Raw genomic sequence first — 17,109 nt, forward strand, 5'->3', positions numbered from 1 at the left:
AAGTGTCTGTAAAATTTTGCAGCACATTACAGGGTGTCGTAGGAGGGATGGTCATTATTTCGGTACATAACAGGAATGCTCATTCGGAGCGAAATAGTGTAGTAAACATGGGCTCTAAACAGCGTACCTTAAGAGTTATGAGCAGTTCTTCATTTTCGGTACTGTGAAACAATCTCTTCTGTTGCAAGCTCTTTGCTTTCCATATTTTGAGAAGTGGTTGTGTGGACCAAAATAAGAAAAAATGTCCAGTAAACATGGGCTCTAAAGTGCACACCTTAAGAACTAAGGACACTTGTTCATCCTCGCTACTGGGAAACACAAGTGCTCATATCTCTTAAGGTATGCATTTTAGAGCCGATGTTTACCGGAATTTTTGCTACGAATGATCATTCCTGTCATATCCTTTAATATTGATCATTCCTCTTGGGACAACCCATATCTCTCTCTACATTCTGTTATTACTTAGACAGAGTATTCCGAAACTATTCATTAAAATTATTATTGGAGGTAGTGAATAGCAAAACAAATACATTTAGTTATGGTACATTTAGCCCCTGACGGCAGTTTCTGAAGCTTGGCACGATTTACACAGAAGGAAGCTTAGTTGGTTGGTTGTTTTGTTTGGGGAAGGAGACCAGACAGCGAGGTCATCGGTCTCATCGGATTAAGGAAAGAACGGGGAAGGAAGTCGGCCGTGCCCTTTGAAGGAAGCTTAACTTGCTAATTACAGTAGTGGCATTCACAGGAATCGCTCGAATGCGTGTATGCACGCAATTCATCGTGGGACCATTGATTATCGTGCCGGTGAGAAGATTATTAGCACGTCCGCAATGGTACCAGCAGCGGCGGCAAATCTAGCAACGAGATCTTCATCAGTTTTCACAACGGTTTCATAGACCATCTGTTTCAAATGCCCACAAAGTAAGAAATCCAGACACGCGACGTTAGGTGACCTGGGTGGCCAGACCACAGAGCCACCTCAGCCGATCCATTAATTTCACGCTATAACTCACATCATTGCTGAAATAGGCTGATGCCCCATCAGGCTGGAGGTTCATCCTTTGTCTAACATTCAGAGACACTTCCTCCAGCAGTCCTGGTAGTACATGTTCGATTAAGATACGATATCTCCATCCATTGAGGTGGAATGGAAGAATGTATGGTCCAATCAATCTATCACCGAGAATGCCAGCCCACACATTAACCCTGAATCGCTGTTGATAAACCCGAGGACGAGTACCCCATTCCCCATCATGCGAACTATAGATATTCGAATGACAGTACACATTCCCAATCAGTGGCACCGACACAACAGCTTATGTCAGTACCACTCACACAATATGCCCTAAAATTACAAGTTGTTTTCAGGAATCATATGTTCCTTACCGAAATATGTTTGTTTTTATGTCCTCTACCTCCTGAAATAATTTGAACGAACAGTTTCGGAACATACCGTATATACGGAGTGTTGCAAAACGATACCGACAATCTTTGAAAGGCTGTAGAGGGTGTATTGAGGAACGAATTTATATTGATCAAATAAATTATATCTTCCAGAAACATATTAAGTATCAACTTTATCTGTGATAATGAATACAGTCCAAAGTAATGAATTAAAATTTGTACCAAGGCCAAGATTCTAACCCAGGTCTCCTGCTCATTAGGCACTTGTGATAACCACTTTTTCTTTTTTTCAATGGAGTGGACTCGATCTAGCGACTTCGTGACTACACTGAGAGACGTTTACCACTTTTTTATGCATGCATTCCTGAAATTAACTAAAATCTACAAAAAAAAAAAGAAGGTAATGCTACCGTCACCTTTATCCCAAATGTTTGAGAAGAATCCCAAAAGAACAGCTCCACCACTTCAGGTACTGGCCACTGTCAAGAAAGACCCCCAACTTCTGTACCACCCTGGTACTGCAGCTAACACAACTGTACGGATTAACTTAGTATGCCTCTCCCCCTCCCCCCCCCCCCCCCCCCCCCAATTAATACAAATTTCAGTTCATGGCTCAGCCCATCTTGATGTCCTCCGTATTAGCTTATATCAGTATTGCAGAGGCTCTCCTACATTAAAATAGTGTGAATTCAAGTTAGGGAAGGAGACGTACTAGGCCAAGTTAGGGAAGGAGACGTACTAGGCTAATCCGTGCAGCTATGTTAGCCGCACTGCCAGGGAGCTCCAGAGGCTAGTGCATCTGCCTAGTGAGCAGGAGACCTTGGTACAAATTTTAGTTCATTGTTTTGGCCTATATTAATTACTATAAATTGAGAATAGGTATATGTTTCAGACAATGAGGCTACGACGTGGCGAAGTTATAGGCGCCTGTGCCTACCGCTAGACCAGCACTTCAGCAAAAAACGTGACTTTGTATACTTACAGTCCGTAGGCGGAACGTCTTGCAATGTATTTTGTTATTCAATTAACGTGAATGACTGCCACGATCGCCAGTGGAAGAGATGAAAAATGGTTCAAATGGCTCTGAGCACTATGGGACTTAACATCTGTGGTCATCAGTCCCCTAGAACTTAGAAGTACTTAAACCTAACTAACCTAAGGACATCACACACATCCATGCCCGAGGCAGGATTCGAACCTGCGACCGTAGCGGTCACGCGGTTCCAGTCTGAAGCGCCCAGAACCGCACGGCCACACCGGCCGGCGAAGAGATGAAGATACCTGCTGCGTTAACAGACCTGGTCTCCTATGACTGTGATCATCTGTTGCCTCAGTGAATGATGGTTTCGGATAGGGATTTTCTCTGGGAATCTCCTAAAATCTCCAGTGTTTTTCAGTGTACAGGAGAAAAATGAACTTCAGTTGGAAACCTGTGTCCATAAACCGTCATCCGCCAAGGCAACAGAACATGACATTCATAAAAGACGAGGCCTGTCCATGCAGCAGCTAGCTCTAATTTCTTCATTGGCGATGGGGCAAACAGTCGCGATCACTAAATTAAAAACAAATTTGAGAGACGTTTTTCCTACAGTCCGTCAGCGGATAGACTTATTTGTTGCCGAGAGGGTGGCCCTAGCAGCAGGCGCCAACGCCTATCGCGTTGGCACTCTGTAGCGTCACTGGACGACTATTCTGGACAGGGGTTTCTATCCTCAATTTACTCTCAAGACATTCTCTGCAACCCCTCGAAGTTTGGCGGTATCGTTCTGTAACACCCCATATATGCATACGTTATAATGTTCAAAAAGCCATGCAATAAACGAAAATAAAAAAATTTGGAAATCAACAGAAGACCATGTATAATAAGAAAAAAGTAATGAAAAATATCTTAATGTTAGGAGAAGTAGTAACTGATCCCGAGCAATAAAACTATGAGGTCCTCTATGTGCGTGCTAGAAGAATTCTGTTGAATTCCTGTTGTGTGGTGTATGACACAAATTTAAAAGTTTCAGTATGTGGAAAAATCGCGCAGAAATTGTTGTAGGGAAGATAAACGATACACTGCATTTCATTGGCCAAACAGATGAAAGATACAACAAATCCTCTAAAGAAACTCTTTGCACTACACTCATCCATCCTTTTCTAGAGTATTGCTGTGCACTATGGGATTCTTTCAGACGGGATTGACAGAACAAACGGAAGAAGTCACAAAAGACCGGCTCGTTTTGTGATATCACGAAATAGGGAAGAGAGTGTCACAGATTTGATAAACGGTTTTGGATGGCCATCACTAAAACAAAGCGTTACTCAGTGCAGAAAAATCTTTTCATGAAGTTCCTACTGACACCTTTATTCTCTGTATACCAAAGTACATAGTGGTTATAAATAAACTTATCGTACTGGAGTCAGTGTAGACGGAAAACTATTTACTGAGCTAGTACTCAGCTTCAATGGAATGATGTGCAGACTGGGTACTGCAGGATTTGCGTTGTTAGTAGTGTCCATGACATGCTGTTAGGCGGTGGTATGTATGTATGTATTGAACCGGGGACCTAGAAACGATGGAGAGGCTTCGTCCCCGCCGCAGTCCTCACAAAGGAACCTCCCCATCGCACCCCCCTCAGATTTAGTTATAAGTTGGCACAGTGGATAGGCCTTGAGAAACTGGGCACAGATCAATTGAGAAAACAGGAAGACGTTGTGTGGAAATATGAAAAAAATAAGCAAAGTATACAAACTGAGTAGTCCATGTGTACGATAGGCAACATCAAGGAGAGTGTGAGCTCAGAAGCGCCGTGGTCCCGTGGTTAGCGTGAGCAGCTGCGGAACGAGAGGTCCTTGGGTCAAGTCTTCTCTCGAGTGAAAAATATAATTTTTTATTTTTAGACAAATACTAACTGTCCGTCCGTCCGTCCAATCCGTGGTAACTGACGGTCTACATACGGAAACATTTGAAAACGTGAAAAACATATGTTTTGACAGAGCACAGGGAAAACTGTGCGACTGTGAAACTGTTGCATTAATTTGTTGCAGTTTATGTGACAAACTCTTATGTTTTCATCACTTTTTGGCAGTTATTATCACATCCACAAGAAAACCTAAATCGGGATAGGTAGAAGAATCTTTTTACTCATTCGCCAAGTGTACAAGTTATGTGGGTCGACAACATATTCCTGTCATGTGACGCACATGCCGTCACCAGTGTCGTATAGAATATATCAGACGTGTTTTTCCTGTGGAGGAATCGGTTGACCTATGACCTTGCGATCAAATGTTTTCGGTTCCCATTGGAGAGGCACGTCCTTTCGTCTACTAATCGCACGGTTTTGCGGTGCGGTCGCAAAACACAGACAATAAACTTATTACAGTGAACAGAGACGTCAATGAACGAACGGACAGATCATAACTTTGCGAAAATAAAGAAAGTAAACTTTCCACTCGAGGGAATACTTGAACCAAGAACCTCTCGCTCCGCAGCTACTCACGCTAACCACGGGACCACGGCGCTCCTAAGGTCACAGTATCCTTGTTGTTGCCTATGTTGCACATGGACTACTCAGTTTGTACATTTTGCTTATTTTTTTCATAGTTCCACACAACTTCTTCCTGTTTTCTCGATTGATCTGTGTTCAGTTTCTCAAGGCCTGTCCACTGTGCCAACTTATAACTAAATCTGATTGGGGGGGGGGGGGGTGATGGGGAGGTTCTCTTGTCAGTGGTACACAACGCCACAGCAGTCCCACACCGAACCCAGGGATATTGTGCGGTTCGCCCCAGTGGATGGTACTGTTACGGCGACGTAGAATTGAAATACAAGCATCAGTTGGTATTACAGTCGCTGTCAACAAGTGTCTAGTCAAGGTGAGCAGGGCTTTACTTGTAAAGTTGTTTCATCAAAAAACAATAATAGTGCTGGTGCTTTTCGCGACCATCGACGCATTAAAGGAATACGGAGAGGTCCCCTTTCCGCACCGGGGTTGAAGAACATGTTTCGGAAGTTCGAATTAACTGGCGATTTGGGATTTGTTCCTGAGAGAGGCTGACGTCCAACTGCGCCACAAGCTGTTGAAGAGGTTATTGTTGCAATGGCTGAGAATGCAGTTCGCAATGTGCGATCTTCATGCAACGCAAGATCTGTATCTGTATCTGTATCGAAATAAGTGTCCAAGGAATAGAAAAGCAAATGAAATCACTCAACAGGGGAAAGTCCACTGGACATGATGGGATACCAATTCGATTCTACACAGAGTACGCGAAAGAACTTGCCCACCTTCTAACAGCCACGTACCGCAAGTCTCTAGAGGAACGGAAGGTTCCAAAGGATTGGAACAGAGCACAAGTAGTCCCAGTTTTCAAGAAGGGTCGGCGAGCAGATGCGCAGAACTATAGGCCAATATCTCTCGCATCAATCTGTTGTAGAATTTCGGAACATGTTTTTTGCTCGCGTATCATGTCATTTCTGAAAACCCAGAATCTACTCTGTAGGAATCAACATGGATTCCGGAAACAGCGATCGTGTGAGACCCAACTCGCTTTATTTGTTCATGAGACCCAAAAAATATTAGATACAAGCTCCCAGGTAGATGCAATTTTCCTTGGCTTCTGGAAGGCGTTCCTTACAGTTCCGCACTGTCGCCTGATAAACAAAGTAAGAGCCTACGGAGTATCAGACCAGCTGTGTGGCTCGATTGAAGAGTTTATAGCAAACAGAACACAGCATGTTGTTATCAATGGAGAGACGTCTACAGACGTGAAAGTAGCCTCTGGCGTACCACAGGGAGTGTTATGGGACCATTGCTTTTCACGATATATATAAATGACCTAGTAGATACTGTCGGAAGTTCCATGCGGCTTTTCGCGGATGATGCTGTAGTATACAGAGAAGTTGTAGCATTATAAAATTGCAGTGAAATGCAGGAAGATCTGGAGCGGACAGGTACTTGGTGCAGGGAGTCGCAACTGACCCTTAACATAGACAAATGTAATATATTGCGAATACATAGAAAGAAGGATCCTTTATTGTATGATTATATGATAGCGGAACAAACACTGGCAGCAGCTACTTCTGTAAAATATCTGGGAGTATGCGTACGGATCGATTTGAAGTGGAATGATCATATAAAATTAATTGTTGGTAAGGCGGGGTGCCAGATTGAGATTCATTCGGAGAGTCCTTAGAAAATGTAGTCCACCAACAAAGGAGGTGGCTTACAAAACACTCGTTCGGCCTATACTTGAGTATTGCTCATCAGTGTGGGATCCGTACCAGGTCGGGTTGACAGAGGAGACAGAGAAGCTCCAAAGAAGAGCGGCGCGTTCCGTCTCAGGGTTATTTGGTAAGCGTGATAGCGTTACGGAGATGTTTAGAAAACTCAAGTGGCAGACTCTTCAAGAGAGGCGCTCTGCATCGCGGTGTAGCTTCGAAATGGTTCAAATGGCTCTGAGCACTATGGGACTTAACGTCTGTGGTCATCAGTCGCCTAGAACTTAGAACTACTTAAACCCAACTAACCTAAGGACATCACACACATCCATGCCCGAGGCAGGATTCGAACGTCTGACCGTAGCGGTCACGCGGTTCCAGACTGAAGTGCCTAGAACCGCAACGCCGGCCGAAGTGGCCGTGCGGTTAAAGGCGCTGCAGTCTAGAACCGCAAGACCGCTACGGTCGCCGGTTCGAATCCTGCCTCGGACATGGATGTTTGTGATGTCCTTAGGTTAGTTAGGTTTCACTAGTTCTAAGTTCTAAGGGACTAATGACCTCAGCAGTTGAGTCCCATAGTGCTCAGAGCCATTTGAACCATTTGAACCGCACCGCCACACCGGCCGGCGGGTGTAGCTTGCTGTCCAGGTTTCAAGAGGGTGCGTTTCTGGATGAGGTATCGAATATATTGCTTCCCCCTACTTATACCTCCCGAGGAGATCACGAATGTAAAATTAGATAGACTCAAAAAGAGCGCGCACGGAGGCTTTCCGGCAGTCGTCCTTCCCGCGAACCATACGCGAGTGGAACAGGAAAGGGAGGTAATGACAGTGGCACGTAAAGTGCCTTCCGCCACACACCGTTGAGTGGCTTGCGGAGTATAAATGTAGATGTAGATGCAGATGTAGATGTAGATGTAGATGAACTGAACGTTCCACGGACCACCGGTCGGAAAGTGCTGCGAACAATCGTGAGATTGTAGCCCTACAAACTTCTAGGCTGTCGTGGATGCAGATGGTCGCCACATTGAGCAATATTTGTAAGCTGGAACGTAAATATAGTACGCATTAACAAATGTAGAAATTAAAAAATGTGTTTCTTCCAATGATTTATTGGTTATCTGTCTTCCGAATGTCCTTAAAAATGTATCTGCGAAGTTTCTTGTCCTACGATTACTCGTTTTTGATGGGGGCCCTCTCAAGTAGCGAGAGTTTAATTGTAACCACCCTATATATTGTTGCCGGCCGCTGTGGCCGTCCGGTTCTAGGCGCTTCAATCTGGAACCGCGTGACCGCTACGGTCGCAGGTTCGAATCCTGCCTCGGGCATGGATGTGTGTGATGTCCTTAGGTTAGTTAGGTTTAAGTAGTTCTAAGTTCTAGGGGACTGATGACCATAGATGTTAAGTCCCATAGTGCTCAGAGCCATTTGAACCTATATATTGTTATCTCTCATTACCTATAGAAATCGGGTAGGGGGGGGTGGGGTGGAGAGAGATTAAGCAACATAGCAGAATAAAGAAAATCAGAGTTCATACGGTACGAGTTTAGTTGAAACTGTGAATGTGGTGTCTACCGCCTTATACCAAGCACTGAAGTGTGAATTATGGAGTAATCATGTGGATGCAGATGAACATGTCATTTATTAGCTTAGTGTTGTGATGATGCAAAAAAGTGTCGGACTCACAATAAGCAATGAATTTCGGACCCTACGGTGCGGTGTTAAATGAAGACGACGGGAGAGAAATTCCGCTAGAAAATAGCCGTGCAACGTTAGGAGGTAGCTGTCGGATCGGCACAATGCACTTGAGTTTTGCCACAGTCTTCTTTCAGCTATCTGATCGATCGTGGCGGGTCCTACTGTGAGCCCACATGGCCAGCAGCAGAGAGAAGGGACTGCAGACGTATTCCCGCCGCCGACCTCAAAGGCGGCTGTGGCGCCTGCAGATGAATGAAAGGAATTAAACCGGCCGTCGCCACTCAAAGGGGTATTATTCCCGCAGGCTGCAGAAACGTGGCTCCACAAATGGAGTAATCAATTGTGACTTCTTAAAGGCTGCATTTGTAGCGTGTTTACTGTTGGCCCGTGACATTTTTCGTCAGCTCGACTTAGATAATGTTATGTTTTTAATACAATACTCGCTCATAGCTTCGAACTACTTCACATTTTTGCCAGTCACAACCAGTTTCAGTGTCGGGCGGTAGTAACGAAGATCTTTGCATGTAGTTATGGTACTTCAAAAACACTGCAGTTTGCTTGAAAGTCGAGAAACTGTAGCTTTCAATTCGTATTATAGATTAATTATCTGTTGCGATGACGCTGAGGGTTCGGTCAGGTGTGGTGGAGTTCAAGTCCTCGTCCGGAGATCAGACTTTGTGTGTTCCGTGAATTTCGAAAATGACGCACGATGCATGCTGGTATAGTTCACTTGAAAGGCCAACATCCGGTTTCCTGCCCATCCTTGTTCAGTCTGTAGTCTTTCTCCGTCTCTGCCAACATCGCAGTTGACATCGCGCAAAAACCTTGTTCATCTTACTATATTATACCGGGTGATCAAAAAGTAAGTATAAATTTAAAACCTGTATAAATCCCGGAATAATGTAGATAGAGAGGCACAAATTAACACACATGCTTGGAATGACATAGGGTTTAATTAGAACCAAAAAAAAAAAAATTTCAAAAAATGCCCGACAGTTGGCGCTTCATCTAATCAGAATAGCAATAATTAGCATAACAAAGTAAAACAAAGCAAAGATGATGTTCTTTACAGGAAATGTTCAAAATGTTCACCATCATTCCTCAACAATAGCTGTAGTCGAGTAATAATGTTGTGAACGGCACTGTAAAGCATGTCCGGAGTTATGGTGAGGCATTGGCGTCGGATGTTGTCTTTCAGCATCCCTAGAGATGTCGGTAGATCACGATACACTTGCGACTTCAGGTAACCCCAAAGCCAATAATCGCACGGACTGAGGTCTGGGGACCTGGGAGGCCAAGCATGACGAAAGTGGCGGCTGAGTACACGATCATCACCTAACGACGCGCGCAAGAGATCTATCACGCGTCTAGCAATATGGGATGAACTTTGTTTTTTTTTTTTTTTGTTCTAATAAAACCCCATGTCATTCCAAGCATGTGTGTCAATTTTTACCTCTCTATCTACATTATTCCGTGGTTTATTAAGTTTTCAAATTTATACTGACTTTTTCATCGCCCGGTATGTTGTCTGCAGTAAACAATGAGCGGTTTGTGGGCCCACCTCGAAGTACCTGCGATGATGAACGGATTAGAGACGGAACGCAAACTCGAACTGTAAAGCGTAAGTAAGGAACCATCCCAACTTTAGCCTTAAGCTGTTTAGGCAATCACAGAAGTTTCAGTGTGAATGTCCCAACGGGAATTTGGGCCGCCGTTCTCCCGAGAACAAGCCTCGTGTCTTACTGACGCGTCACCTCGTTCTGTGACCTCGACGTAAAGCAATTGTTCGACCTTATCTTGACACTTTTTTGAGCTGTTCTGCCATTTTTAATGAACTATGATCTTTTTTAAGATGTTTTCTATTTTTATGTCCCATCTGATTCATATCATATTTCGTTACTTGAATGTAAATCGTGCCTTTTAAATTAGTTCCACATTATGTAACTGGAAAGTAAAAGTAGAATTAAAAGAAGTGGAAGACATAAAAAAATGACTATATGCACTTTCAGTGTAACCTAGATTGCTATTAGTACACTTTTCGCAAAGATTACCAAGCTACTGGCTGCTGTCAATGAAGTCGTTTTTGGGAATCTATCGAAGTAAAAAAGTCACAAATCTAATAAATCTCTCCAAATTAGGTGCAGACAGTTTTTCACTGCCACCATGGTTATTACTTACTAACTCCAGATGACAATAACTGTGATCGATGCGTTGTTTCGCTATTCAAGATTGTTGTCTAGTAACTGTGGATGACAATGGTAGAGATTGATGCTGTCTGCTGTTATGAATGTTGAGAATCGCCTGAATAAGAAGAATCCATTTCGTCGCATTCGAGAGCGAATGTATGGTACATTGTCGTGATGAAGATGCAGATCACTTGCAGGGTGCAAATGGCGAACGAACAGATGCACACAATTGGACAGAACGTTCACGAATCCTTTACCGCTGAAAGAGGATGTAAAACGTATCAGGGGGCCTGTTTCATCCCATATAAACATCCCGAAGGCGAGAATAGCTCTACCATCTGCCAAAAAAAAAAAAAAAAAAAAAGGACGCGTCATTTCATGTGGCTTTCGAAGTGCATCACCGTGTTTCTAGATTTTTTTTATTCCAGCCAAATTCTTGGACGCTTTGACCATCGAATGGTAATGTTTCCGTGCCCATATAAATCTCTGTGCCGTGTGACGTGCAATGATCATTGGCACACCTTTGGCCGGTGGATTCTCTGTGTAATAGCACTGTTGTGGTTGAGCATTGTGTGGCGCCGGCCGCTGTGGCCAAGCGGTTCTAGGCGCTTCAGTCTGGAACCGCGCGACCGCTACGGTCACAGGTTAGAACCCTGCCTCGGGCATGGATGTGTGTAATGTCCTTAGGTTAGTTAGGTTTAAGTAGTTCTAAGTTCTAGGGACTGATGACCTCAGATGTTAAGTCCCATAGTGCTCCCAGCCATTTGAACCATTTGAACCATTGTGTGGCTGTTAGTCATCACTTATTAACCAAGTGATAGATGCGCTGTAGCTCGTCTATCATCTGTTCATGTGAGCAACAATCGGTGCTTATGGCAGCTGATTCAGACGGCAACGGTTCTCCAAGAATCGCTCTACTCCCGGTGTAGCTTTGGCCAACCGTAGGAATGAAGTGTCCCAATCTGTCTGTTATGATCTGGACTTGGTCAAGTGTTACACTGTCTGTCCATACAAAGGCTTACTACATATCAGTCATGTGATCGACCCAACTATTCCATTCTTCGTGGCGACAGCCACATCTTCTTAGTAACGTTGCAACCAAGTCTAATTCAGATGCACCTGGGTGTGTATTCAAATAAAGCTGGTATTAGACGTCGGAATGACAGTTGAGCTAAGAATAAGCAAGGAGCGCGTTTTTCGTACCAAACTGGGGCAAGATCGTGGATGCTTGTGCGAGATGGATGAAATGCGCTTCTTGTTAGTCCAGATACTGGCTGCGTCCAACACAGTAGCTGCACCCTATCTACAGCTCGTATGCGTAATATTCTGTCATTGCAAAACATCTTGGATTGTGCAAAGGTTCTTCTATTATATTGCAGTCACAGTTCCGTTTCTAGGTGTAAGCCTAAATTTCCTTCTTTATTACCTTATTATCTGCAAACAGTAGTGTGCGTAGATTAGTATGTGTATCTAATTTAATTCCTGTGTAATTATCTGTTTTCCAATTTTCTAAGGACTTCGTCAGTCAAAATGGTAAAAAGCTGGGTGGAGGAGAATACCCTTGTCTGACTTCTTGATTTATTTTACTCAAATGTGTCCGTTTTTTCTATGTGTGTTTTGTTTCATGATATAATCTTTTGCTTGCTTTTATGAAGTATGTTAGATAGATAGCAGTACATAATCAAAACCAATTATGCACTGAATACAACCTTAACATCTGATTACGTAAGTCGAAACTCCAAGGTAAATGTCCCTCTTGATCAAAGACGGTAATTAACTCGAAAATAATTGAACGGGAGATTGAATATCTGGGCTGCAACGAGAGTCATGATTAAGATCATGAGATAGAAGAAACCTGGAATTAATTTCAAGCGTGGAACTATAAACAGAAAATTTAATTACAAAACCCAAAGAAAAAGAAAAATGAAATTTAATGAAACTATGCCAATGACACTAGGGAAGTGAGAACTGAGTAATTAAAAGAGAAATACGACATCAAAACAGCATCAGCAAAGACGGGGTTCCTGAAGAGAGTAACGGTCTGCACTCCAAAAGATTTAATTAAAAATGAAAACGTCCGCAATGAGTTAATGCACACACAGTTAATGAGGAAAAAGCTGAATACAGAGATAAGGTGAAACAAATGCAAATAAAATGAGACATGAAAGATAGTTGAAGGAAATCCTGAATTAGGATCCGGAAGAATGGAGAGACATAAGTGACCAAGAAGACAATGGACACAGCTCTGTGAAAACGGAACAGACAGATGGCTAATGTCTGTATGCAAGACGACAACTACTGACTTTTTTAGTATGAGAAAGTCAAGTGGCCACCTTTATATCTATTTTAACTTTCAAATCATGCCTGTAAGAGCAGATACGTAAGAAATTTTTAACACAGAAAGAAGTCCTACCATTTAACTCAGCTTGTGAGTAAGTGACTTTTGCTTTACACCAACAAAACGGATGGGGGCGGGAGAGGGGGGGGGGGAGATGGGGTGGGTGAGAAAATACCCGACAGCATCCTCGATCACAGTGACCGGATGCATTTCGTAAGAACTACTTTTCACCTTAATAGAAATTCATTATCTACACCACACATGCCGTGAACTATCAATATTGAATCCACAGATTTTAAGATTGGTTATAGTCGCTCCAGTTATGTCGTTGCGTAATGTTGAGGTTAAGAAACGCTCAATCCGGAACCGTGCGACTGTTAACGGTCGCAGGTTCGAATCCTGCCTCGGGCATGGATGTGTGTGATGTCCTTAGGTTAGTTAGGTTTAAGTAGTTCTAAGTTCTAGGGGACTAATGACCACAGATGTTAAGTCCCATAGTGCTCAGAGCCATTTTGAGGTTAAGAAAACGCGTAGCGGTGCCACGTAAAGCATGGATTCATGATATGAGCCTATATTTAACTTAGTCGCCGGTAACATCAATGCAGTTTCTTCTAGACGACTCATTAAAACAAACACACACACACGCACACATACACACACACACACATGCACACTCGCATGGATACGCACACGCTGGCACACTTTATATGTCAACAAAGTGGCTCATACAAAATCATTTAGATTATTTTAAACAGTTACAAGAGTGCATTAATTCACGTTAACCTCACTGTGAAAACAAAAGTGATATCCATGTATTACTGTTATGAAAATCTGTTACTTGGAGTGGAACTGTCTATCGCATATACATAACAGTACAGTGAGGCACACATTTCACTACGGAACGCCCATTAAGCGATTCCGAGCTGACATGTTTATGCGTTTACTGAAAAAAAAATCATGAGAGTGCCACGGCTGAGGAAATTATGTTATCCAAACGCAATAGATCTTAGTACACAACATTAGTACATGGTCCTCCCCTGTCTTCTGTAATTACTCACGCTATTTGCGTGCAGTCAAGTTCTTGGCTCTGCAGTGCGGTACCTAATTATTACTTTATTTCTGAAAATCGCTGGAAATATTACTTATCACTGCGAGTATATTTCTTGGAATCTCAAAATAACTAAATAGATAATTGTTGTTGTAGTATCGAAATTAGAATATCATCACTATCACTGCACTGCGAAACTGAATGGGAAGAAATAGCAAAAGGAGTAATGTATCTATAACTCTCTGTGGTTCAAACCGTAATATTACCCTCAGGTTGACTTTTTCAGGGAAAGTACAGGATTCAGACGTGTAAATGAAGCTGTGAGATCTCATGCGTGCACCGACGTGAGTCTGTTCAGAATTAAGTCATTCAGTGAAAGCGCGAAGCATTGTCAAACAAATCTTGTCCTAGCCACTCATTACCTAAAACGGTCCTATCCAGAATGAAGCTGCACAATAATGAAAATGGTTAGAGTAGTGGATATTAATGTTAAAAAGTGTTCATTTTCACAGGAAGCTGCAAGTAATTTATATTGGTATGCATGAAGTGGTTTGGGGACATCTTCCAATTATAAGTATATTTTGTATGTTCATATGCAATAAGCACGACTGCATTCTTTGGGCTGCGTCATAAATATTTTTCATTAAGACACGGTGGCACTTTCTGAAAAAGGATCTTCGTCGGGCGATCTGAATACTGCATAAATTTTGTTTAAGAATAAAAACATACGTTAAAGAACTTTTCATCTCTTGATTTTTATCCGAAATGAAATGGTATTTAGAGTTGAGTTACCTTACTGCTGTCCAGTAGACAATAACCACCTCTATTTTTTTTCAAAAAAAAATTGAGGTCTAAAATGTTTTTAAATCTTTAATGAATATTTTGTACAAAACTATGTAAATGTTCAGATCGGATACTGAAGATTCTTTTTGAATGAAGAGTGTCACATTTCTCGGTTAAAAACATGTATTTGCTGCAAAAAGTTGTCGCTGCAACGAACTTGCCAAGTATATCTATGAAGATAGTGGTTTGCTGTCTGTTAGTGTAGGTAATAACGTAATTCTGTCCCATTAAACTTAGGATTAGGAATGCTTGGGCCTAAAAACTTATCTCAGCACTCCCAAATGAGTGTTTTTGGAACTTATCCTAATAATCTAACGCAACAAGCATCTGTATTACTGGAGAGGTAACGTGAACGCTAACGAGCTGCTAGATTGCAGCTAGAATGTTCACAGGTATGTTTACGCCGCAGGAAAGCGTCACGGAAATACTGAATGACGTGAACTGGCGGACGCTTCAAGATAGACGTCAAGTAAGCTTGCTCACACAGTTTGAAGAACCAGTATTAAATGGGGGAATCTAAAAACACACCACAGCACCCGGCGTATAACCGCGAAGACAAGGCGTCCAATTACAGCTCACACACGGCTTCCCGCACTTTACACGGGAATGGAATGGCAGGAAATCCTAATACGTGATACGTGTGTCACGTACTTCGCACAGTTTTACAGAGTACGTATCTAGATGCAAATTCCAAACAGGAGTGACAGTCGAGTTAGTAATGTCACACAAATGCCTAAGAGCAACAGTGAGTAGAGATGTGAAGTGGAATTATCACGTAAAGGTTAGCACTAGCGAACGACAGTCTTTGGGTTACACTACAATTTTTCTTGCAGTTGCAGTTGTTTACAAAATTCTTGTACGATTCGTGTCGGAGTACCGCTTAAATGCTCGAGATCCAACTCAGGTCGGATTTTAAGTGACGTGAAGAATGTACAAAGCTAAAGAAATAGTAAAGGGCTTGATTGATTGCTGGGAAGGAGCATCAGGAATGATAAAAGATCTCAACAGGCAGACGCTCCAAGAAAGACGCACTGTTTCTCGCGAGAGCTTGTCCAGGAATTTCCGAAAATCAGCTATCAGAACGGAAACTACGAATTTTCTTCATTTTCCTACTTCTCGATCCCGTGGAGATCTTGGAGATGAAATTAAACAAATAACAGACTTGTCCCAAACGTACAGGAAGTCATTCGTTCGACGCTCCATACGTTGTCGCAGCGCGAAGAAATCTTCAGACATTTGGCAGAATAAAAAGTGCTATATACCACATACTCCAGAGTGATTGGCATAGAATATGTGTAGAAGCTTATTGCAGGTATTTGAGCCCTCGTCTAAGGAATTTTGCACTCACATTTCATTATTCAAGCATAATATTAATTATAAGGAAATAATAGTTTATTTCTTACACTAATCGTGTAATCCTCAATTTTTTAAATTACCGATTGTGTGTATGACGGTTTGAGAATTGGAGTGCTCTACGGTTAGAGTATTGCTAGTGGCAAGCAAATCGACTGATAAGCTATTTCTATAAAATAGCAGTGACGCAGAAGCGGGAGCAAGTATTAGGAACGTTAACCACAAGTCAATGTTGTAGTCAGTCACACTTGAAACATAAAAGAAATATCCGTATCTGCACTGTGCACCATTAGGCCACAATGTAAGGAAGTGATACTGTTGTAAGAGAACGGCACGAGATCTTAGCACGGCGCCAGTGGGGCACGTGACAGCTTACCTCTGCGGGCGCTGGTGCGGCATGCCGTGTGGGCGCGCGGCCGGCGACTGAGCAACGGTGGGGCCGCGCCCGCTGCCTCGCGGCCTGCTGCTGCGTGGTTGCCGTGGGGCGGCTATCTTTAGCGCCGCCGCCGCCGCCGCCGCCCCTCGCCCCCGCACCATTCAGCGCGCTGCTATACAACTGCGCGCCCTTATCTACCGCCGTCCACTGTGCTGCGACCTTTTTGTACTACCTGCCAATAACCACCACCTCCACCTCCACCCCGACATCGCGCTTCGGTGTTGGGCTGGCTTCGTGCTGCACGCCCGCTTACACCTCGCAACACTGCTTGCGACACAATTACTTCGCTGTGCTTTAGTTTTCCGTTCCCATATACAGATAACGAATGAATTCCCCATTTAAAACTGCATACAACTTTTTTCCACATTCATATATAGTATATACGTTTTATCTATTAAGCTGAGAGGCTGTGGCGGTGAACAACACTACATTGACGGAAATGCAAAATTACCGTTATTAAACGTCAGTCTGATATTTATCAGAATTTGTGGAGATGTCAATCACATAACAGTTCTCAAAAGATTATACACTACTGCCATTAAAATTGCTACACCACGAAGATGACGTGCTACAGAAGCGAAATTTAACCGACAAGAAGAAG

General features: G+C 42.9%; 1 protein-coding gene across 1 annotated transcript in view; it reads right to left on the reverse strand.

The window, feature by feature from the left end:
• The window catches only part of LOC124722659 (rho GTPase-activating protein 45-like), a 699,512-nt gene extending 682,795 nt beyond the window's left edge, over positions 1–16,717 (reverse strand). Inside the window, exons 1-2 of the mRNA XM_047247804.1 lie at positions 16,704–16,717; positions 16,449–16,617 (exon numbers count right to left, since the gene is read on the reverse strand). Coding sequence (XP_047103760.1) covers positions 16,449–16,617; positions 16,704–16,717 — 183 coding nt within the window. The remainder of the gene's footprint in view (positions 1–16,448; positions 16,618–16,703) is intronic.
• Positions 16,718–17,109: the final 392 nt, after the last annotated feature.

This window comes from Schistocerca piceifrons, chromosome X (assembly GCF_021461385.2).
Source record: "Schistocerca piceifrons isolate TAMUIC-IGC-003096 chromosome X, iqSchPice1.1, whole genome shotgun sequence".
NCBI classification, from domain to species: Eukaryota; Metazoa; Arthropoda; class Insecta; order Orthoptera; family Acrididae; genus Schistocerca; species Schistocerca piceifrons.